General features: G+C 42.2%; 1 protein-coding gene across 1 annotated transcript in view; it reads right to left on the bottom strand.

The window, feature by feature from the left end:
* Positions 1-24,859, bottom strand: part of ROR1 (ROR family WNT receptor 1) — a 490,488-nt gene that overhangs the window by 185,734 nt on the left and 279,895 nt on the right. The window contains exon 2 of the mRNA XM_055402835.2: positions 24,334-24,405. Within this exon, the coding sequence (XP_055258810.2) occupies positions 24,334-24,405 (72 nt within the window). The remainder of the gene's footprint in view (positions 1-24,333; positions 24,406-24,859) is intronic.

The following is a 24,859-nucleotide window of genomic DNA, read 5'->3' as shown; positions in this document are numbered from 1 at the left end:
TGCAGCTTCCCTGTCCATCACCAACTCCCCGAGCTTGCTCAAACTCATTGTTTGCAGAACAGCAGGAACTATGGGAGAAAATGAATATGTAATTTTGGCATTCATGTGGTTAAGGAAAGAAATTTGGGGCATTTCAGGATGTGTCCTTGATATGCTTTCTGCTACGCAAACTTCTATACATTCTGTAATACCCAGTTCAAATGCCACCACCTCCATAAAGCCTTATCCACAGCTCACTCATATTTTCTATTTTTATCCTCTCCTTTTAGTCTGTTTCTCCCATGAGACTGTGAGCATCTTGAAGACAGGCACATATTACTTACCACAGTTTCTTGTACATAGTTCAACAAACACTTTTCAAATGGATTAATGGGACAAATAGGAATGCTGAGTTGAAAAAGTTCAGAGAAACAGAAACTCAAAAACACGATCCTCAATTATATACAAGTGTGAGAGAGATAGCTCTCCATACTGGCAACAAGAAAATATATAATCAGGTTATAAAAATTGATTGTATAATTAATTATACAAAGATATAATCTGTCTATATCCTTTCCCAGTCAACAGTCATATCAATGTCTTAGACAAGGACCAAATGAATAAGATACAAAGTTGAAATGTTTTGAGTATGCTAAATGATAACATCAAATAATATGATAAGTATATTGAAATAAAATATGAATACTGGGTACTAGATCCAATAAAAGGAATTGGATACAAAAGGAATACAGTGAGTACTGTGATGTAAAATACTCATCATACAAGTATGAGAAAGGAGAAATGCAAGTAAATGGCAAAAATAATAGAAGTTCACAGGAAGTTTAGCTAACTGCAAATTTTTCAAAAGTTGATAATAAGATGATGCTACCCAAAGGCTTAGAATTTTGGCTGAAAGAATAAAAATGTAAAAGGAGGAGATGGTGCTGCTGCATCTTATGTGGTCCAGGTCTACCAGGAATGCTGTGTGCTCACTCCAGGAGGCTAACTCTTATGGGGGAAGGATCCAGAAAACAAGTTAGGAGGAAAAATAATGAAAAGAACAGTAACTGTTTAGCCTGAAGAGAAGATTCTGTGGGCAATAACATGATAATGATAATACACTACCACAGTCATGTATGTTCTCCCCTGATCCTTAAGATCATCTCAAGAGGTCTAGGTGTCCATATGCCAGATCCTCTACCTAAGAACAGAAAAGACCCCCAGAGACTATCTATCATTTTATTCCAACGTTCAAAGCAATACTGGAAATAATGAAGACATCTATGTAACAATAAGTTTCATAACAGATTACTGAAATTATTATATAATGGCATTGATTTTTACCCTTGCTTCTCTTCACTGTTCAGTTCAGTTCAGTTCAGTTGCTCAGTCATGTCCGACTCTTTGCGACCCCATGAACCACAGCACGCCAGGCCTCCCTGTCCATCACCAACTCCCGGAGTTCACTCAAATTTATGTCCATCGAGTCGGTGATGCCATCCAGCCATCTCATTCTCTGTCGTCCCCTTCTCCTCCTGCACCCAATCCCTCCCAGCATCAGGGTCTTTTCAAATGAGTCAACTCTTCGCATGAAGTGGCCAAAGTATTGGAGTTTCAGCTTTAGCATCAGTCCTTCCAATGAACACCCAGGACTGATCTCCTTTAGGATGGACTGGTTGGACCTCCTTGCAGTCCAAGGGACTCTCAAGAGTCTTCTCCAGCACCACAGTTCAAAAGCATCAATTCTTCAGCGATCAGCTTTCTTCACTGTCCAACTTTCACATCCATACATGACCACGGGAAAAACCATAGCCTTGACTAGACGGACCTTGGTTGGCAAAGTAATGTCTCTGCTTTTTAATATGCTATCCAGGTTGGTCATAACTTTCCTTCCAAGGAGTAAGCGTCTTTTAATTTCATGGCTGCAATCAGCATCTGCAGTGATTTTGGAGCCCCCAAAAATAAAGTCTGACACTTGTTTCCACTGTTTCCCCATCTATTTGCCATCAAGTGATGGGACCAGATGCCATGATCTTAGTTTTCTGAATGTTGAGCTTTAAGCCAACTTTTTCACTCTCCTCTTTCACTTTCATTTGTACTTACAAACTTATCAGAAGATGTACTACGCCTTTCTTTATTAATCATAGATTATAAAACACTGCTTCAAACAGTACACACACATCTTAGAAGCTTAGAACTAAAAGAACTTTTGAGTCATAATTAGGTCATAAATGACAACACACAACTGCTCAGCTTGTTAAGTGCTCACAGTTAGAATGTGAAATAATAAGAATTTTTGAATCTTTGTTTTATAGATGATTAAAAAATTAGGCTCCAAGAGGTTATGTAATTTACTGAAGACTATACAGTTGGTGATGGACAGGGAGGCCTGGCGTGCTGTGATTCATGGGGTCGCGGAGAGTTGGACACGACTGAGCGACTGAACTGAACCGAACTGAACTGATACAGTTACTGAGCACCAGAGTGGAAACAAGGCCAATATGACTATGAAGAGCAGCTTTCATCCAATTTTCTGACAAGGAGTAGACATGGTAGGAAGTATGAAAATGAAGGCCAGTTGGTTCAGCATAAGAAAGACCATCCTAACCTAGGAACTTCTCAAAAGGAAGAGTAGAGTAGGCTTCTATAATGTCACTAAAGAAAGTGTTCATGTAAAAGTTTTCTAATCAAAAAGTGTTCATATAGAAGGTCAGTGTGGAATCATGTATGAGGCTTTTAGAAGAGAGTTAGGGATCAACTAGAAGATTGGATTATATGACATTGTTGTTCAGTTGCTAAGTCCTGTCTGACACTTTGCAACCCCATGGACAGCAGAACACCAGGCTTCTCTGTCCTCCACTGTGTCCTGGAGTTTGCTCAAACTCATGTCCGTTGAGTCGGTGATCCTATCTAACCATCTCATCTTCTGCTGCCCACTTCTCCTTTTGTTTTCAATCCTTCCCAGCATCAGTCTTTTCCAATGAGTCAGTTCTTCGCATCAGGTGGCCAAAGTATTGGAACTTCAGCTTCAGCACCAGTCCTTCCAGTGGCTATTCACAATTGATTTCCTTTAGGAGTGACTGTTTTAATCTCCTTGCTGTCCAAAGGACTCACAGAGTCTTCTCTAGCACAATTCAGTTCAGTTCAGTTCAGTCGCTTAGTCGTGTCCGACTCTTTGTGACCCCATGAATCACAGCACGCCAGGCCTCCCTGTCCATCACCAACTCCCGGAGTTCACTCAAACTCATGTCCATCGAGTCGGTGATGCCATCCAGCCATCTCATTCTCTGCCGTCCCTGTCTCCTCCTACCCCCAATCCCTCCTAGAATCAGATTCTTTTCCAGTGAGTCAACTCGTCGCATGAGGTGGCCAAAGTACCGGAGTTTCAGCTTCAGCATCAGTCCTTCCAATGAACACCCAGGATTGATCTCCTTTAGAATGGACTGGTTGGATTTCCTTGCAGTCCAAGGGACTCTCAAGAGTCTTCTCCAGCACCACAGTTCAAAAGCATCAATTCTTCGGTGCTCAGCTTTCTAGCACAATTAAAAAGCATCAATTCTTTGGTGCTCAGCCTTCTTTAAGGTTCAACTCTCACACCCATACATGACTACTGGAAAAATTATGTAGCTTTGCCTATACGGACCTTGCTCAGCAAAGTGTTGTCTCTGTTTTTTAATGTGCTGTATAGGTTTGTCACAGTTTTCCTTCAAGGAGCAAATGTCTTTTAATTTCATGGTTGCAGTCACTGTCGACAGTGATTTTGGAACTCAAGAAAATAAAAATCTGTCACTGCTTCCACTTTTCCACTTCTATTTGCCATTAAAATTAGAGATATCAAGGGAACATTTCATGCAAAGATGGGCTCGATAAAGGACAGAAATGGTATGGACCTAACAGAAGCAGAAGATATTAAGAAGAGGTGGCAAGAATACACAGAAGAACTGTACAAAAAAGATCTTCACGACCAAGATAATCATGATGGCGTGATCACTCATCTGGAACCAGACATCTTGGAATGTGAAGTCAAGTGGGCCTTAGAGAGCATCACGATGAACAAAGCTAGTGGAGGTGATGGAATTCCAATTGAGCTATTTCAAATCCTGAAAGATGATGCTGTGAAAGTGCTGCACTCAATATGCCAGCAAATTTGGAAAACTCAGCAATGGCCACAGGACTGGAAAAGGTCAGTCTTCATTCCAATCCCAAAGAAAGGCAATGCCAAAGAATGCTCAAACTACCGCACAATTGCACTCATCTCACACGCTAGTAAAGCCATGCTCAAAATTCTCCAAGCTAGGCTTCAGCAATATGTGAATCGTGAACTTCCAGATGTTCAAGCAGGTTTTAGAAAAGGCAGAGGCACCAGAGATCAAATTGCCAACATCCGCTGGATCATGGAGAAAGCAGGAGAGTTCCAGAAAAACATCTATTTCTGCTTCATTGACTATGCCAAAGCCTTTGACTGTGTGGATCACAATAAACTGTGGAACATTCTGAAAGAGATGGGAATACCAGACCACCTGACCTGCCTCTTGAGAAACCTGTATGCAGGTCAGGAGGCAACAGTTAGAACTGGACATGGAACAACAGACTGGTTCCAAATAGGAAAAGGAGTACGTCAAGGTTGTATATTGTCACCCTGCTTATTTAACTTATATGCAGAGTACATCATGAGGAACGCTGGGCTGGAAGAAGCACAAGCTGGAATCAAGATTGCCGGGAGAAATATCAATAACCTCAGATATGCAGATGACACCACCCTTGTGGCAGAAAGTGAAGAGGAACTCAAAGGCCTCTTGATGAAAGTGAAAGAGGAGAGTGAAAAGGTTGGCTTAAAGCTCAACATTCAGAAAACAAAGATCATGGCATCTGGTCCCATCACTTCTTGGGAAATAGATGGGGAAACAGTGGAAACAGTGTCAGACTTTATTTTTTAGGGCTCCAAAATCACTGCGGAGGCTGATTGCAGCCATGAAATTAAAAGACGCTTACTCCTTGGAAGGAAAGTTATGACCAGCCTAGATAGCATATTAAAGAGCAGGGACATTACTTTGCCAACAAAGGTCCATCTAGTCAAGGCTATGGTTTTTCCCGTGGTCATGTATGGATGTGAGAGTTGGACTGTGAAGAAAGCTGATCACCGAAGAATTGATGCTTTTGAACTGTGGTGCTGGAGAAGACTCTTGAGAGTCCCTTGGACTGCAAGGAGATCTAACCAGTCCATTCTAGAGGAGATCAATCCTGAGTGTTCATTGGAAGGACTTATGCTAAAGCTGAAACTCCAATACTGTGGCCACCTCATGCGATGAGTTGACTCACTGGAAAAGACTCTGATGCTGGGAGCAATTGGGGGTAGGAGGAGACGGGGACGACAGAGAATGAGATGGCTGGATGGCATCACCGACTCGACAGACATGAGTTTGAGTGAACTCCGGGAGTTGGTGATGGACAGGGAGGCCTGGCGTGCTGTGGTTCATGGGGTCGCTAAGAGTCGGACATGACTGAGCGACTGAACTGAACTGAACTGAATGGGACCAGATGCAATGATATTAGTTTTTGGAATGCTGAGTTTTAAGCCAGCTTTTTCACTCTCCTTTTTCACCCTCATCAAGAGGTTCTTTAGTACCTGTTTGCTTTTTGCCATTAAAATGGTATCATCTGCATATCTGAGGTTTTTGATATTTCTCTGGCAGTTTTGATTCCAGCCTGTGATTCATCCAGCTCAGTATTTTGCATTATGTACTCTGCATATAAATTAAATAAGCAGGTTAACAGCCTTGACATACTCCTTTCTCAATTTTGAACCAGTCAGTTTTTCCATGTCTGGTTCTAACTGTTGCTTCTTGACCCACATTCAGGTTTCTCAGGAGACAGGTAAGCTGGTCTGATACTCCCATCTTTTTAAGGATTTTCCACAGCTTGTTGGGCATCTAAGGGGCAGTTCATCTGGGAGATACTGTGTGACTAAGCTGTGGAGATACAGTTGACTCTAGCACTAGATTAATTTCTTGCTCTCTCTAGAGCTGGAAATATTATTCAATTTGATCAAGATTTTGAAAAGTAAGTGTTTACTTATAATATCTTCAAGAAAATATAAATCCTTCTATAACCCTGGGGAAGGAAAGGCCTTCCTAACCATGACACCAAAGTAAAAAATCATGAAGGAAAGGATTGCTAGATTTGCTTTTGTAAAGTTAAAAGTTCAGTTCAGTTCAGTTCAGTCGCTCAGTCGTGTCCAACTCTCCGTGACCCCATGAATCACAGCACGCCAGGCCTCCCTGTCCATCACCATATGTATATACACACACCACATCTTTATTCATTCATCTGTGATGGACATTTAGATTGCTTTCATGTCTTGGCTATTGCAAATAGTGTTGCAATGAACATTGGGGTGCATGCATCCCGTTATCTAAACCTTGCCTTCTCCCCATCCCCAGCCCAAACATTTGTATTTACCTGAAGAGACTTTATCACAAAGGCAAGAACAAAACACCCACAAATAAAAAACAACGTCAACAACAAAAAGCATTAGAATCTGCCTGTGATGCAGGAGACCCAGGTTCAGTCCCTGGGTTGGGAAGATCCCCTGGAAAAGGAGATGGAAACCCACTCCAGTATTCTTACCTGGGAAATTCCATGGACAGAGGAGCCTGGTGCACTACAGTCCATGGGGTCAAAAAGAGTTGGATGTAACTGAAGTGACTTAACACACACACTTCAATACACACATTACCAAGATTTCACCACTTACTTTTGTTTTCATGATTCTTTTAACACATGTACTTGATAAGCAGTTGGAGATTATTTCTGATTACTTAGTGGTTCTTTTTTTTTTTTGGCCATACCACATGGCATGTGGGATCTTAATCCCCTAACCAGGGATCGAACCCATGCCCCCTGCAATGAAAATATGGAATCTTAACCACTGGACTGCCAGGGAAGTCCCTACTTAGTGGTTCTTGATGTAAAAACAAAGACTGGGGGAATTAATGTAAGTCACTTTACAGTTTGCAGAGCACAACATTATCTTATTAGGATCTGATAATGATCTCAGTGGACATTATTCTGTGTGACAGCTGAGAGCACTAAAGTTCCAAGAGGTTAAGTGACTGGCCCAAATTACTTTAGTTAGTGGTCAGGCCAGGACTCTTACTTGGATTAGGGACTGCATTACTAAATAAAAACAGCCCTAGCATGGAGATTTCAAATTTATTTTTATAGCCCTCATAGTACCAGCAGTAAAGAATAGTAGGATAAAAGTTTATCAATGTCTCTTTTACTTATTTTGAATTTTCTTATTTTTATTTAGGCAAAATTCAAATAATGTGAAAGGAACCATTTTAAAGTGAATTACAAAATACAGTGTCATTTAGTATATTTGCAATATTTTATACTACCACCACTTCTACCTACTTCCAAAATATGCCCCTCATCTGAAAAAGAAACCCCAGACTTGTTAAACAGTTCTTATTCTCCCTCATCCCAGCCCCTGCCAACAACCTATTCATTTTCAATCTCTAGGCATTGAAGTATTCTGGATTTTATTTTTTTTTAATGAATGGAACATGGCACTTTTCGCATCTGACTTCTCTCACTTAGTGTAACATTTTTAAGATCCATCCACTCTGAACCTGTATCAATATTCCACTCATTTTTACGGCTGAATAATATTCCATTGTGTTGATACCACAATTGTCAGTGTAGTCATCCACTAATGGACGTCTGGACTGTTTTTACCTTCTGGCCATCATTAATAGTGTTACTATGAACATGCAAGTCCATGTATTTGAGTAATTGTTTTTTATTTTCTTATGTATTCTACTTATATTTTATCTGACTACAAGAGTACAGGATACTTATTGAATAAAATGTGGAAATTAAAGGAAAAACACATATTAGAAAAATCACCTAAGGGTAATTAAGAATACCTTCTTCCAGAAAGGATTTTCATAAGCTTATAGTGCCATTTTTTCTTACCTTCCAATAAACACGGATTATTAATTTAGAACTAGGTAGTCATGGAGAGTATGAAATTTAAGGTCAGAAAAATCTGGATTTAACTCTTGGCTCTGCCATTTATGAGCTGAGTCACTCTACCTCTCTGAGTTTATTTTCCTGCTTAGAAAAATGGGCATAATACTACCTACCTCACAGGGTTTTGATGGCACATTAAATGGGATGATATTGTGAGTAAAATGTCTAATACAGTTCTTGGGATAGAGAGGGAATTCAAGAAGGATTAGCTGGAATAGAACTTTCCACACAGGAATTTGCTAATACCACCAGGAAGTGAAGCTCACGAGAGAAATTTTGTGTTTTCACCACTCTGTTTTACTACAAGGCCTGGCACAAAGCACTCTATAAAAACCTGCTGAATGAATAAGTGAATATAAGAGTTGGGGGGAAGGATTGAAATGAGAGACCTGGGAAGGATCTCCAGGAAAACACAGCTTTCTGATTTCAGAGGATAAGTAAAGGCCATGGATACAGAATTCTTGCAAATCAACTGGTATTCTACACAACTGTACTCCAAAGCCTGGAGTGGATCAGGGTTGACATAGGGCCCCCAAAATGAAATCATTTGCAGAAAATGGTCAGAAAATAAGTTAGTCTTAGTTGCAGCAATCAGGGTCAGAGCTAGGAGCCCTCTGAGGCACGCGGTGAGTTGAACTTCCTAAGCTGCTGGGCCAGCTGAGGCTCAGGGCATTTTTTCAAAGCAAATGAAGCATTTGATGGAATAAACCCAAGCAAAGAGATATTAAAGCATGGGGCCTTGACAGGAACTGCCCTGAAGTAATATCACTTGGAACTAAAGAGATGATTAGTGAGCTTCTCAGGGCCCTACAGGAAATCTTGCCTGGCACAGGAATGCAAAAATTTCCAACCTTGTCTAAAAGCAGTTCCCCACACTCCACTGCCTCAGAATGATGTCTGTAATGGGTTGCAGAGCTCACTGCCTGCTGAAGGCCTTACTGCCTTCCTCCTATTGTGTGCCTTATCCAAAGCAAGACTTGCCTTGTATCTGGACTGACTTCACCTGAATTGCAGGAGGACTAAAATGAAGTTGTAGACATGTTACCTCCCAGGAAATAGGCCAGAAAAGCTGCAGAGCTCACCCTGACCTCGGGTGGCTATTAGCTGGGCCTAGCCAAGGAGGATGTGAAAACCCTTTGTTCCAGGGTTACAGTCTGTTTTTATACAACTATGCTTTCATAATTCTCCTTTAAATCATCTATCACTGCTTCAATTAAATTATTTAGTATAGCACACGTGTAAATTAATTGTTAAAATGTCTCTTGAATTTAGAGTGTATGTGTGCTTAGTCCCTCAGTTCTGTCCAACTCTTTGCAACCTCATGGACTGTAGCTCGCCAGGCTCCTCTGTTCATGGAATTCTCTAGGCAAGAATACTGGGGTGGGTTGACATTTCCTTCTCCAGGGGATCCTCCTGACCCAGGGATCAAACCATGTCTCCTGCATCTCCTGCACTGCAGGCAGATTCTTGACCATTGAGCCCCCTGGGAAGCCCTTTAAGAGTTTCTGAAGGCAAGACCATTTCTGTTTTGTTCATTATTGCATCTTAAGACCCTAGAAAAGGCCTTGTCCATGGTAGGCATGCAATATACATTTGTCGAGCAAATGAATCTAAGATATTCTAGTACAAATTCCAATGCAGTTTGGAGGCATTAGACTATATTGGGGTAAGGTCATGGGTTTGAATTCTAGTTTCACAGCTTGTGATATTGGGCAAATTTTTGAAATTTCTTTTATTAGTTTCCTGATTTTGCTGTAACAAACTACTACAAACTTGGTGGGTTAAAACAGCAGAAATTTATTCTGTAACAATTCTGGAGGCTGCAAGTGCAAAATCAGGCAGAACCCTGCTCCCTCTGGGGACCATATTCATTCCTTGCCTCTTTTCATTTTCTGGGGCATTGCCGGGCTGTGGCTCCATCACTCCAATCTCTACAGCCTCCTCTGTGGGTCTCTACGAAATCTCCCTCTGACACTATCTTATATAAGGACATCTGTAGACAGTTAGGGCCCATCTTGACATGCAGGATGATCTCCTCTCAAGGTCCTTTCCTTAATATAATTACATCACCAACAGTTTTTATAAATAATAAAAATTTAATAGGATCTGGGGATTAGGACATGGATATATATTTTTTGGGGGGCACTATTCAGTGAATTACATTTGTCTATGGCTCAGTTTGTTTATCCATAAAATGGACATAGTATCTCTTAGAGTTATCATGAGGATTAGATGCAATAATGCATGTAAATCACTTTATGTGTTTATGGTACATAAAAAACTCTCTGTATATGGCAACTGTGGTGTTACTTTATAAGGCAGGAAAATATTACTCCTTATGGCCACATAAAATAAGTGATGGAGTTATGCCAACTCATTCAGACATCTTCAAAAGTATGTTAAGTCAATATCAGTGTCAATCTAGCTCTATATTTATTTATTAATAGTCAGGTCTGGGACCTAGCTCAGCCCTCTTACCTTTGTCATCACATTTATACTCAAGACAACCCTGGCAGACTGGTGTTCTCTCCCATTTGACAGATAAAAAAAGGCAGGAGAAAAAAAACCCTCAAAGGTAAAGCACAATTTTCAAGAAATTGAGTTAGCCACAGAGCTCAAATACAAACCAAGGACTTCTCACTCCAAGTCCAGTTCTTCTCTGCATTACCTCAGAAAATTAAGGACAGAAATGGAGAAAGTTCAAGCATTTGTACCTGACTAAATCACTTGTTAGAACACTATCGTAAAATCTGTAGGTTAGCCTAGAACTCTATACCAGTGGTTCTCCAGTTTTGCTGCACATTAGAATCACCCAGAGAGCTTTTAAACTCCTCAAATCAGACTGTGTGTGAGAAGAGTTAAATGAGAATGGGGGGTGGGGAACAGACCTAGGCATTAAATGTTAGTTACTCAGTCTTTGAGACCCCATGGACTGTAGCCCACCAGGCTCCTCTATTCATGGAATTCTCCAGACAAGGATACTGGAATGGGTAGCCATTCCCTCTCCAGGAGACCTTCCTGACCCAGGAATCAAACATGGGTCTCCTGCATTACAGGCGGATTCTTTACCATCTAAGCCACCATGGAAGCCCAGACCTAGGTATCAACAACTTTTTAAATCATCCCAATCACAGCAGAGGTTAAGACCTACAACTCTATCAGTCGACCTCAAACTTTGATGAGAATCAGAATCAGCTGGGAAGCTGATTTAACTATAGAGGCTTAGGGTCTAGTCCGCTTCAGTGAGCCTGGGTCTCTCCAGGTGATTCTGAGACTAGCAGTGTTAGAGGTTGTGTTAGCAGTGTTGACTCTAAAGTACCTTTCAATTCTGATGTTCTGATTTTCACCACTCATTTATTTATCTGTTCAAACATCTGTACCAATTCAATGGACATGAGTTTGAGCAAGCTCAGGGAGTTGGTGATGGACAGGGAAGCCTGGTGTGCTGCAGTCCATGGGGTCACAAAGAGTCGGACATGACTGAGTGCCTGAACTGAACTGACTAGAGTTAGGGCTACAGGGACGCAGAAATAACACCCAACTTCTGATGTCAAGAGGTTCACAGCCTGGCAAGCTACTCTTGTGGCTCTGAAAGCACTTTCCACAGTGCCCTTCCTGACCGACCCTCCTACTAGAATGGGTGGGCCATGAGGGCTTTCTTTGACATGAAAAAGATGTTTAATGCATATTCCTTGCATGAAAGAAGAAGGAGGAGAAAGAAAATGAAAATATATACGTGGAATCAGCATTCCCCAGCAACGCAGTGGGGCACGACCACTTCCCCCACAGAGTAAGACGTGATTTTCTGTGGGGGAAGGTGGGGGTCAGGAAAGATTTGATGAATCTGTACAGGATATTTAAGGGTGGCAAATGGGTGGGAGGGTACTTGTATCATAGCGAATAGCAGAGTTTTCACAGTGGCTTGAAATAGGATGGGAAACTATGAGTGACTGGTTCTAGAACACAGCAAGAAAGAGTGGAGGGGGTGAAGTGATGGATGCTGGGGCAGGAGCCTCATGGCACTTTGTAGAGTCTCTTCTTCCTCCCTTGTCAAGCAAGAGGCCTCTGAGTCCAAATGTCCTTTCGAGTCCTCAAACAAAGGTTGACCAGTCCTGTAGGCCCAGGACTACAAAGGCCTCCTATAATCCCTGTGAGTAGGACTCTAGTCTACAAGTTTCTAGAAGCAGCTTGAGGCCAAATTCCAAAGCCATTTCTGAAGTGGGTGCTCAGGAAGGTCTCTAAGTAGGCAGGTTTAAATCCAATCGAAGACACCAGACAAAGACAAAGCTTGCCTGGGAGTATCAAGAAATGTTCTCTCTGCTGCTTCCTGATTATTTATCAATGCAAGATTGTGATTTGTCTTTGTGAGGAATAGACTTCCCAGGTGGCACTAGTGGTAAAGAACCTGCCTGCCAATGCAGGAGATGTAAGAGATACAGGTTCAACCCCTGGGTAGGGAAGATCCCCTGGAGGAGGGCATGGCAACCACTGCAGTATTCTTGCCTGGAGAATCCCACAGACAGAGGAGCCTGGTGGGCTGCAGTCCATAGGGTCACAAAGAGTCGGACATGACTGAAATGACTGAGCACGCACGCACGTACACACTGGAAATAGTACCAAGGGAGTAAGGAATCTGAGACCCATGATAGGAGGTAGATTAGTCTGATTATCCTGATTCTAAATGGTAAGCACAGGAGCATAAACATCTCCAGGCTTGTTCGATTGCTGCTCTGTCTCAACTGGGCTTTAGTTGCTGGGAAGGGGGAGCTCTGTGTCTCTCACACAGCCATGCTGGCCATTTGGAGAACACCCTAGGACCCCAGGCCTCTCAACTGGAAGCCCCACTGACAGCAGCACACCAAGGAAGGGAGAGAAGGCTAATGGAAGGAAGGGAGAGCTGGAGCTAGAGCTGGAATGACGGGCTGGACAGAGTACTGAATGGGGAGGCTGACTCTTTCCACCCCAGAGGTGGTGTCCAATGGCCAACTTCTCCCCTTGGAGCACGCTTTGAAGGATCAAGATTACCCATAAAGGGTCCTTTCCATTCTATTTTATGACAAAATCCCACAGTTCTCATCGTGGAGGTTCCCTTCCCTAAAGTGAAAGGACTTGTCAAGTAAAGAGGATTAACAAGACGCCTGGAGAGAGGAGCTTGGTTGAAGAGGAAATGATTTCCATGTCACATGCTTCCATGCTGGGTTCCAGGCAAAGGGACTGAAAGCTTGTATTGAGTCAGTGAGGCGTAAAACAGTCGCAGTAGAGTTAGCAAGAAGCTCCCCTGCTTCCTTATCAAGAACGGGTTCATCTCACTGCTTCCAAACCTAGACCAGATTTTCCCCTACTTTTTAAAATCATTATAAAGGAAAATATGGATGACCAGGAAAAGCTTATCTGAAGAGATGACAATTAGGTCAAGACACAAAGCAGGGAGAAAGCAAGAGAAAGGGGATTCTGGAGAGTGCCGTTGGTGAGGAAAGCACTTTGTTAGAGGAAACTAAAGGAAGCCAGTGGAGCAGAGACAGCAAGACCGAACAGTGCAAAGTGAAGTCTGAGAGTCAGAGGCAATGCTGGATCATCAGAGTCCTGTTTGAATATACCCAACATCTGCCTAAGCTGGGGTTTCCTCACTTGGGGAAGGAAGCCTGGTGTCCTATTGCTATCCTTCATGTAACCATTACACTTTGGACTTCTAACCTACAAAGTTTTTCTCCACAGGAGGGAGATTATTTAAAATATAGCCTTTCCTTGAGCGTTAATGATCAGACTATAATCAATAATGCTTATCCATTACACATAAAGTACTTGACATATTTTTAAGCATTTAGTCAGTTCAGTTCAGTCACTCAGTCGTGTCCGACTCTTTGTGACCCCATGAATCACAGCACGCCAGGCCTCCCTGTCCATCACCAACTCCCGGAGTTCACTCAGACTCATGTCCATCGAGTCAGTGATGCCATCCAGCCATCTCATTCTCTGTTGTCCCTTCTCCTCCTGCCCCCAATCCCTCCCAGCATCAGAGTCGGGCTTCCCAGGTGGCACTAATGGTAAAGAACACGTCTGCCAAACAGGGGATGTAGGAGACGCAGGTTCAATCCTAGGTCTGGAAGATCCCCTGGAAGAGGAAATGGCAACCCATTACAGTACTCTTGCCTGGAGAATTCCATGGACAGAGGAGCCTGGCAGGCTACCGTCCATGGGGTCGCAAGGAGTCAGACACGACTGAAGCAACTGAAACGCGCGCATACACACATACATACAAACAAAATCAGTTTTCAAAAAATTTCTTTTAATAAAAACCAGTTCCTAGAACATTAAATCTTGCATAGATATAAGAACATCTCCTCATGTGGCAAGAAGAAGACATAGGTTAGGAGATTCATCTGAGGTTCTAGCTGTTGCTTCACTAGAGCAGCAGCTTTGAACAGAATTATAATGCAAGTGACATGTGTAATTTTTAATTGTTTAGTAGCCACATTAAAAAAGATCAGGTGAAATTAATTTTAATAATATATATACATATATATAGTTGCTGCTGCTTCTTTAAATTTATTTTTAATTGGAGAATAATTGCTTTATAATGTTGTGCTGTTTTCTGCCATACAACAATATGAATCAGTCATAAGCATACATATATCCCCTCCCTCTTGAACCTCCCTCCACTCCCCTATCCCATATCGCTAGGTCATCACAGAACATCAGGCTGAATTCCCTGTGTATTTCACTAAGCCTTGAGAACCCCATGAACAGTATCAAAGGGCAAAATGATAGGATACTGAATGAGGAATTCCCCAGGTCGGTAGGTGCCCAGTATGCTACTGGAGATCAGTGGAGAAATAACTCTAGAAGGAATAAAGGGATGGAGCAAAAGCAAAACCAATACCCAGTTGTGGATGTGACTGGTGATAGAAGCAAGGTCCGGTGCTATAAAGAGCAATATTGCATAGGAACCTGGAATGTTAGGTCCATGAATCAAGGCAAATTGGAAGTGGTCAAACAGGAGATGGCAAGAGTGAATGTCAACATTCTAGGAATCAGTGAATTAAAATGGACTGGAATGGGTGAATTTAACTCAGATGACCATTATATCTACTACTGTGGGCAGGAATCCCTTAGAAGAAATGGAGTAGCCATCATGGTCAACAAAAGAGTCTGAAATGCAGTACTTGGATGAAATCTTAAAAACAACAGAATGATTTCTGTTCATTTCCAAAGCAAACCATTCAATATTACAGTAATCCAGGCCTATGCCCCAACCAGTAACGCTGAAGAAGCCGAAGTTGAACGGTTCTATGAAGACCTACAAGACCTTTTAGAACTAACACCCAAAAAAGATGTCCTTTTCATTATAGGGGAATGGAATGCAAAAGTAGGAAGTCAAGAAACACCTGGAGTAACAGGCAAATGTGACCTTGGAGCATGGAATGAAGCAGGGCAAAGGCTAATAGAGTTTTGCTAAGAGAACGCACTGATCATAGCAAACACCCTCTTCCAACAACACAAGAGAAGGCTCTACACATGGACATCACCAGATGGTCAACACTGAAATCAGATTGATTATATTCTTTGCAACCAAAGATGGAGAAGCTGTATACAGTTAGAAAAACAAGACCAGGAGCTGACTGTGGCTCTGATCATGAACTCCTTATTGCCAAATTCAGACTGAAATTGAAGAAAGTAGGGAAAACCACTAGACCATTCAGGTATGACCTAAATCAAATCCCTTATGATTAAACAGTGGAAGTGAAAAATAGATTTAAGGGACTAGATCTGATAGATAGAGTGCCTGATGAACTCTGGACCGAGGTTCATGACATTGTACAGGAGACAGGGACCAAGACCATCCCCACGGAAAAGAAATGCAAGAAAGTAAAATGGTTGTCTGAGGAGGCCTTACAAATAGCTGTGAAAAGAAGAGAAGCGAAAAGCAAAGGAGAAAAGGAAAGATATAAGCATCTGAATGCAGAGTTCCAAAGAATAGCAAGGAGAGATAAGAAAGCCTTCCTCAATGATCAATGCAAAGAAATAGAGGAAAACAACAGAATAGGAAAAACAAGAGACCTCTTCAAGAAAATTAGAGATTCCAAGGGAACATTTCATGCAAAGATAGGCTCGATAAAGGACAGAAATGGTATGGACCTAACAGAAGCAGAAGATATTAAGAAGAGGTGGCAAGAATACACAGAAGAACTGTACAAAAAAGATCTTCATGACCAAGATAGTCACGATAACGTGATCACTGACCTAGAGCCAGACATCTTGGAATGTGAAGTCAAGTGGGCCTTAGAGAGCATCACTATGAACAAAGCTAGTGGAGGTGATGGAATTCCAGTTGAGCTATTTCAAGTCTTGAAAGATGATGCTGTGAAAGTGCTGCACTCAATATGCCAGCAGATTTGGAAAACTCAGCAGTGGCCACAGGACTGGAAGAGGTCAGTCTTCATTCCAATCCCAAAGAAAGGCAATGCCAAAGAATGCTCAAACTACCGCACAATTGCACTCATCTCACACGCTAGAAAAGTCATGCTCAAAATTCTCCAAGCCAGGCTTCAGCAATATGTGAACCGTGAACTCCCAGATGTTCAAGCAGGTTTTAGAAAAGGCAGAGGCACCAGGGATCAAATTGCCAACATCCGCTGGATCATGAAGAAAGCAAGAGAGTTTCAGAAAAACATCTATTTCTGCTTCATTGACTATGCCAAAGCCTTTGACTATGTGGATCACAATAAACTGTGGGAAATTCTGAAAGAGATGGGAATACCAGACAACCTGACCTGCCTCTTGAGAAACCTGTATGCAGGTCAGGAAGCAACAGTCAGAACTGTACGTGGAACAACAGACTTGTTCCCAATAGGAAAAGGAGTACGTCAAGGCTGTATATTGTCACTTTGCTTATTTAACTTATATGCAGAGTACATCATGAGGAATGCTGGGCTGGAAGAAGCACAAGCTGGAATCAAGATTGCTGGGAGAAATATCAATAATCTCAGATATGCAGATGACACTACCCCTATGGCAGAAAGTGAAGAGGAACTCAAAAGCCTCTTGATGAAAGTGAAAGAGGAGAGTGAAAAGGTTGGCTTGAAGCTCAACATTCAGAAAACAAAGATCATGGCATCTGGTCCCATCACTTCATGGGAAATAGATGGAAAACAGTGGAAACAGTGTCAGACTTTATTTTTTTGGGCTCCAAAATCACTGATGATGCTGATTGCAGCCATGAAATTAAAAGACGCTTACTCCTTGGAAGGAAAGTTATGACCAACCTAGATAGCATATTAAAAAGCAGAGACATTACTTTGCTAACAAAGGTCCGTCTAGTCAAGGCTATGGTTTTTCCCGTGGTCATGTATGGATATGAGAGTTGGACTGTGAAGAAAGCTGATCGCCAAAGAACTGATGTTTTTGAACTGTGGTGTTGGAGAAGACTCTTGAGAGTCCCTTGGACTGCAAGGAGATCCAACCAGTCCATTCTAAAGGAGATCAATCCTGGGTGCTCATTGGAAAGACTGATGCTAAAACTGAAACTGCAATACTTTGGCCACCTCATGCGACGAGTTGACTCACTGGAAAAGACTCTGATGCTAGGAAAGGTTGGGGGCGGGAGGAGAAGGGGATGACAGAAAATGAGATGGCTGGATGGCATCACCGACTCTGTGGACATGAGTTTGAGTGAATTCCGAGAGTTGGTGATGGACAGGGAGGCCTGGTGTGCTGTGATTCATGGGGTCGCGGAGAGTCGGACACGACTGAGCGACTGAACTGAACTGGACTGATATATGAGAAATGATCATTTTAATGATTGGATTTCTATAACCATTTAAGTGATTGATTTATATAGTCAATAAAAAAGTTATTAATAAGATATTTTAAGTCTTTTTCCAATGAGATAAGTCAGTGAAATCTGGTTTAGGTTTTATAGTCACACTAATCTCATTCTCAACTGGCCATATTTGAAATACTCAACAGCTACAGGGGGCTGGTGGCTATCATACTGGACCCTGTAGCAATGAAGTCTCTTAGAAGGAGGATTGATAACTCTCTATTTATAGGTGAGACCATTGACTCCCAGAGCTTAATTGACAAGTCACTGAACTGGTTGTGGATTTAAGCTGTGAGTAGATTCTAAGTTTTTTGTCAAGTGATCATTCAATGGATCATACTACCCTCCCCTTGGGAATAAGAAGGGGTGAGGGCAATAGCATTACCTGCAATGAGTAGCTGTTTGTTCTAGAGACTGTGGTGGGACTGTGCGGGTGTGTGTGCTCAGTCACTTCAGTCGTGTCTGACTCTGTGTGACCCATGGACCACAGCCTGCCAGGCTCCCCTGTCCATGGAGTTCTCCAGGCAAGAATACTGGAGTGGGTAGCCATTCCCTTTCCCAGGGATTGAACCTTTGGGTCTCCTGCATTGTAAGCAGATTCTTTACCATTTGAGCCACCTGGGTGGGACTTTAGACTCTATATAACCCTTTGGAGTGATACTACTTCTCCCATTTTCTATATAAGATTACATAGCCTCCAAGGGATTTTGCATTTAACAGTGGCAGGATGATGTCAGTCTTTCAAAGGAAACAGTGCTATCAATATTTAGAAGACAATGCATAAGGTTAAAGCCTGTTGAACCTGGGTGGTTTAGAATACCACATGGATATCCCCAGAAATTCCTTTGACAAGCTACTAGTCCTAGGAGGACTATACTTTAGCTTGCCAAGTACCAAGGCTCCTGATCCAGTTCATTCACCTCTGGCCCCTTCACCAACTGCCCCTGCTCCAGAAACATATAATTAGAAGACAAAGAAAGGACTCAATTGCCCCATGAGGTCTAGCTGTGAACCAAGCTCCAATGTCATTTAAATAGACTCTTTATGTACCAAGGACAAATCTAGTAACAGAGACGGGGGACAAGAGGAAGCAACCACTCCCTGAGTCAAGGCCACAGCCCTTGACAGTGAGCTAAGGGGCTGAGGCCAGCACGTATCTGTTTACCGCAACCATGCAAGCAGGTATCCTAGGGCACAACCCAAGAGTGACCCACAGATGTGTTAGTTGGTCAGGAAAACAATCTCAGCTGATAGAGAAGAAGGCCTCTGCTCCACAGGTGAGCAAAAGGAAGCTCAGAGTCACAGTAACTCGAGTTCATAAGAACCTTGCTGTACGCCTCCCTGCCATGTGTAAAGCTCCGAGCTGGTAGAGAAAGCCAGCTCTTAAAAAAGCAAAGCAGGACAAAATACCCTCAAATCTAGTCTGTCAGCACAGAGAACTATTGGCAGTTGGAATCAGGCCTCAGTATTTTTTTCAAGTTGAGGCTCCCTCCCGTTCTGCTACCTACGGGTGCAATTTCCAGTGCTTTCTCCAAAAGAAACATTTGGCTTTCTATAGAGAACCTCTGAGACCTCATGTGACTGAAAATGGAAGAAGGGGAAAGAGGCCCTCCTCACGCCCCACCCCAAAACCCCCATGGGGAAGCTGAGGTTAGGCCCCTGTAGATCGATTTATTTTAGGAGGCACTTGGTTCTGAAGCATTTGTTTCAGAAATTACCCCTGTGCCCCATCAATAGTAGCTTTCAACTGCTCTTCCCGGGTGGCCTTGTCTCTTTTAAATTTCATTTCCTGTTGGAAAGGATAAACAGGTAACTGTTTAATGCCACTGACTGGACTCATTTAACAGAAAACCAGGATCAGCGTGAAGCTGGGGAACCAGAGTGGGATTGATGGGTGAAACAGAGCTGAGAAGCCAATCTGGGATTACGAGTGGAATAGAGCAGGTCGATGAACAGAAAGGCACTAGAGAATACCAAGTGACAGACTTTTATTTTACTTCTTCTCCATGTAAGGGCAATTGTCCCACTGGAGGAGGGGATATGAATGCAAGGGAGACAGCATAATCAGCTGCCATATTGGGTATGGATCCCTGGACTTGGCCTGGAGGCCTTGGTGGGAATCCTGGCACTACCACTCATCAGCTTTGCCCTTCAGCCAAGTCCTTTAACCCCCTTGAGCCTCAGATGCCTGTCTGTTCTACTGCACAGGATGGTGTGAATTCAAATGATGCCTTCACATGCTTGGCAAGCGCCCCACCCCTAGTAGGAATTCACACATAATAGCTATAAATTGGCACAGATGGTGTTGGAATCCATACAATTTAACACATGTTTTCCACTACACACCAGGCACTGTGTTGGGCAATAAGAGTTGCCAAAGGATAAGAGAGCCCTGACTTTAAATGAGATGGGCACAGAATTGAAGATGTCAATACAGCCTGGTAAGGATTTGCAGCAAAACAGATATGGGGTGATATGGCACCCCCACATTAAATGTTTTGAGGTATTGTTGATAGCATGGTCAATGGGGTCAATGAAAGGACTCATAATTGTCTAGTTCTCCCTCTAGAGGGCAAAGTACACCAAAGCCGGAATGTTGTCTCAGTGTCTGTCTAAGCACTGTGGGGAAAAGCGGGTGAGGGAATGGTTCAGGTGATGCTCTGATCTTTGAACTACCATATTATCTTGAATTTGTCTTCCAGTTCACCATTTCTCTCCACAGCTGAGTGCATCCACTGTTTAACCCATTTGATGAATTTTTAATTTCTATAACTCTTTTTAAATTACAGAATTTCTATTTAGCTCATGTAAAATGTCTGCTTTTTGGTCATCTTATCCTGTACTTGCCCCATGGTTTCTATTTCCTCTTTTACCAGAAAACATGTTAAACATACTTACCCTCTTAAATTGATCTACTGCCTGTAGTTTCTAAGATAGGAACTTCTCCATGTCTTTTGTCTGACTCTCACTAATGGTGGCTTTTCCCCTCTCTTCTATACACTATAATATTTAAAAGTACACTTAACATCAGGAGTTTTGTTGTTTTGTGGTTTTGAGTTTTTAAATTTTGTTTTTTGTGGGAAACCCATGCAACATAAAAATGTTGAGACATTTTTATGACTTGGCTTTAGGCTGCCCCTCTCAGGATCTCATAGTTTAATCAAGTCCAGACCCAGTTTTTACATTATCTTCTTGGTTTGTGGCTTGTGCACTATAAGAGAAGTACCCCAACCCCATACCCATGTAGAGCGTAGGTTGGGGTTTTAATTTTTTTGAGGGTGATCTCAGCGGCCCAGCATAGTTGACAGGCTTCCCCACTCAATCTTCAGCAGAAATTTCCTTATTTCATGCTAAGGCCCTTCATTCTTCATTGACAGCCTTGGTAAGGAGTTTGTTTTCTGTTGCCTCAGCTCTCATCCCCATAGGATTCTGAAACTCCAGCCCCCTAAGAATCATACATATTTCCCATGTTTTCACAGGACCTTTTGTTTCATTCCTTCCCACTGATCACTGCTTGCTCTTCATTTCAGGCACCTGGGGATTTCTCCTTTCTGCACACCAGCCTGGTGATGGATTTTTTACCCCTTGTATATTTACATTAACATCTCTCTGTGATTGGAAGGAATGTCCCTTGACAACTCTGTCCGACTAGAAAGATTTTATTATGCCTTTAGATACTAGTCTTTCTCTCTCAGCTCTGAGTTCATGAAGGACAGAAACCTTGGTCTGATTCATCTTTTGATTCTGATTCTTCAGACTATGCCCAGATCAGAGAAGACAGCAATAAAGATTTCATCATTCAAAGAACAAATGAATCAACCATCTTTCACTTACACTCTCAATGGGAAGTAGAGATAATATACTAAATATCTTCTAGAGAAAGAAGACATCAAGAATCCCAGCTCTCTGGGAGACCATGCTAACCAATCAAAGGAGTTCGGCCACTGCCTTAGTTTCACCCTTTGACCAGTAGGTTCTCTACTCTTGATAGTATTTCTTTGTTGAAGGGCAACAGCTGATAATTATAGTGCTAGTCTGCTAGAAATTCGTAGTCTGGCAGGCTAGGTTCTCACTGGTAGCTTTGTTGCCTTTTTAGCACATACTGATGTTCTTCTGGGGCTTCCCAGGTGGCTCAGTGGTAAAGAATCCACCTGCCAATGCAGAAGATGCAAGAGGCGTAGGTTCGATTCCTGGGTCAGGAAGAGCCTCTGGAGCAGGAAATGGCAACCCACTCCAGTATTCTTGCCTGGAAAATATCATGGACAAGGAGCCTGACAGTCTACAGTCCATGGGGTCGCAAAGAGTTAGACACGACTGAGCACCCACACATTATGTCCTTCTAGAACCTGGAACTTGATAAGCAACATGTAATGTGCAAAGATATACACTCTTTTCTGTTAGTTACATAAAGAGCTTGCCAAGTAAATTCGCATACTTGAAAGCCCCTGGCACAGTGCTTGGCACAGAGTAGGCACATTTAGTGCACTTATTTCTTTTTTCCCATTAAAAATATCCACAGATATTTGTTGAAAATCGATTGCCTCGTAAGCACTGTGCTTGGTGCTGAAGATGGAGAGGCGTAACATATTTTACACCTCTGTTTTAACTCGTACTTAAAGAAAGAATGTCCAGGGACTTCCTTGGTGATCCTATGGTTAAGAATCTGCCTTGCAATGCAGGGGATGTGGGTTTGATCCCTGGTCAGGGAACTAAAATCCCACATGCCATGAAGCAACTAAGCCATTCATCACAACTAAGGAGCCGGCGAGTCATAACTAAGACCTGACACAGCCAAAGAAATAATTTTTTTATAAAAGAAAAATGTCCACATCAAATTTGAAATAAAAGTTACCCTAAATGTCCTCTGATCTAAGGTGAAAAGACATCTCACCTCATCCTGCCACTCTTAAATGCCTAACCAGTATAATCAGCAAACTAAATTTGCATATTATTGTTTTATAAAGTAACAGTCTCTTTCCTTAGGGAGGAAATCCAACTCCCATTGAATACATGAGCAGACAAAGGAGAACCGATCATAAAACGCAATTTTTGACAGTGAATTTTGAGCTCCTTTCATCACGGTAATTCCAGAACCTAGAATCACACCTGAATTAAATTAGAAACTTGATAAGACTGTTGAATGTGAGTATTCTTGCACACATATATGGATATAGCCCATCCATATATATGACTCTAGATACAGTAAGATTCACTCATCATTCCACACATATTTATTAAGAATTTCTTATGAATGAGTGTATATACTAGATTTTTTGACAGAGACAGGAGAAAGAAAAAAAAGAAGAAAATGCATATCCTACCTACAAGGAATTTCCAGGTATAAGAGCAAGATAGACAATTATGTAAATCACCATGGTATAACATAGAAAATGCTAAGAGATGAACGTAAGAAAAGACTATGGGGTTCCAAATAGAGAAAGGCTACTTCCTGCTGAGGGATTAGATAAGACTGTGGCTAATATAGACTGTATGATCAAACTTAAGTAATGTGTTACCTGGTGGCTCAGAAGCTAAAAAATCCGTCTGCAATGTGGGAGACCTGGGTTCGATTCCTGGGTTGGGAAGATCCCTGGAAGAGGTCATGGTGACCCACTCCAGTATTCTTGCCCAGAGAATCCCTAGGGACAGAGAAGTCTGGTGGGCTACAGTCCATGGGATCCAAAGAGTTGGACAAGACTGAGCAACTAAGCCCAGTAGAGGGAGAGAGTGGGGACTGTCAAGGAAGGAGGGCAACTCAGATGGAAAGAACAGCTTAGACAAAAGGCAGAAGCAGAAAAACACAGGCTATAGACAATGAAACAGAAAGTTGGCTGGAGACACATAAAAGAGCAGTCTAAAGAGAAATAAACTGGAAAGGTAGGATGAGCCAATTGCAGGGGGTTTGAACGTGGCCTGATTTATCTTCCAGGACATAGGATCTCTATAGAGTAGCCAGTGCTTAGCATATGGTGGGCTTAATTAATGCTACAACAGCCGCATAGCAGGAGCCTGTTCTCCAGCTGCACACAGGAAGTGGCCATCTGTACACACAGGCAATTACAAACCTTCCAGATACTCTGCCCTGAACCCTGCAAGCACATCAAATACTCACCGTAAAAGGTCACCCAACAAACATCTCTGATCAATCCTGGCTCAGGCAGAATCAAATCCTCTAAATAAGATACACTGGATGCAGTGTCAGGAAGGTCAGAAACTACCCTTTTTCACATCTTGAAGCATTTTTACCATGTGGAACTCTTTAGAAGAAGAAGGGAAAGGAAAGAGAGAGGGAAAAAAAAAAAAACCCTCTCCAGAAATAATAGAATTCCAAGTAATTAAATGTTAACTGATCACAAAGTTAACAGGGGATTTATTTTGGCCCCTGCCTCCTTCTGGTGATCTAAAAAGCAGTTGATTTCAAGGACAGCCAGGCCAGGATTAAACCTGGCGTTTCACGCCTCCCCTCCACTTCCTCCCTGCGTGTCCCCACTGTGTACCTTTGTCGAGCTCACTTGAAATGTTCCATGATGAGGTAGGCACTAACTCAGCAGTGACTGACAACTCTGTTTCTGAAAAGAAAGAGAAGGGAGGGGAGAAAGACAAGGGCAATATTAAACATAGTAACTTATGGGCTGTTAGAAGCATTACAGGAGATTTCCAAAGGCCCTGCCTTCTGAGAGAGACCACGCAGTCCCATAGCTTATTAAACTTAAATGTCTGCTCTGCCTGCCAGGCAGAGGCGCCTGTATTATCGAGGCTATCCAGACAAACATATTGGAGGCCAGATTTGAAGATTTTTTTCCTTTAAAACACAGGCTTGAAAATTAAAGACAAATATTTCATTGACAAAAAAACCAAACCTGCAGAAATGACCAAACATGATCAAATAAAAACTCTTCCTTTTCTTGTTTAAAGACCAGTCTTAGGTTAATAGAGTTAACAGTCTTTCCAGGAAACATGAGATCAACATTGCTCCTGATGCTGGTTTCATTTGTGTTTGTGAATTCATAGCATTTCTCTTAA

Source organism: Moschus berezovskii, chromosome 4 (assembly GCF_049115385.1).
Source record: "Moschus berezovskii isolate FMDL1 chromosome 4, NW_MosBer_1.0, whole genome shotgun sequence".
In the NCBI taxonomy this organism is placed as follows: domain Eukaryota; kingdom Metazoa; phylum Chordata; class Mammalia; order Artiodactyla; family Moschidae; genus Moschus; species Moschus berezovskii.
The sequence above is the reverse complement of the archived record's forward strand: the minus strand, read 5'-3'. Positions and strand labels throughout refer to the sequence as shown.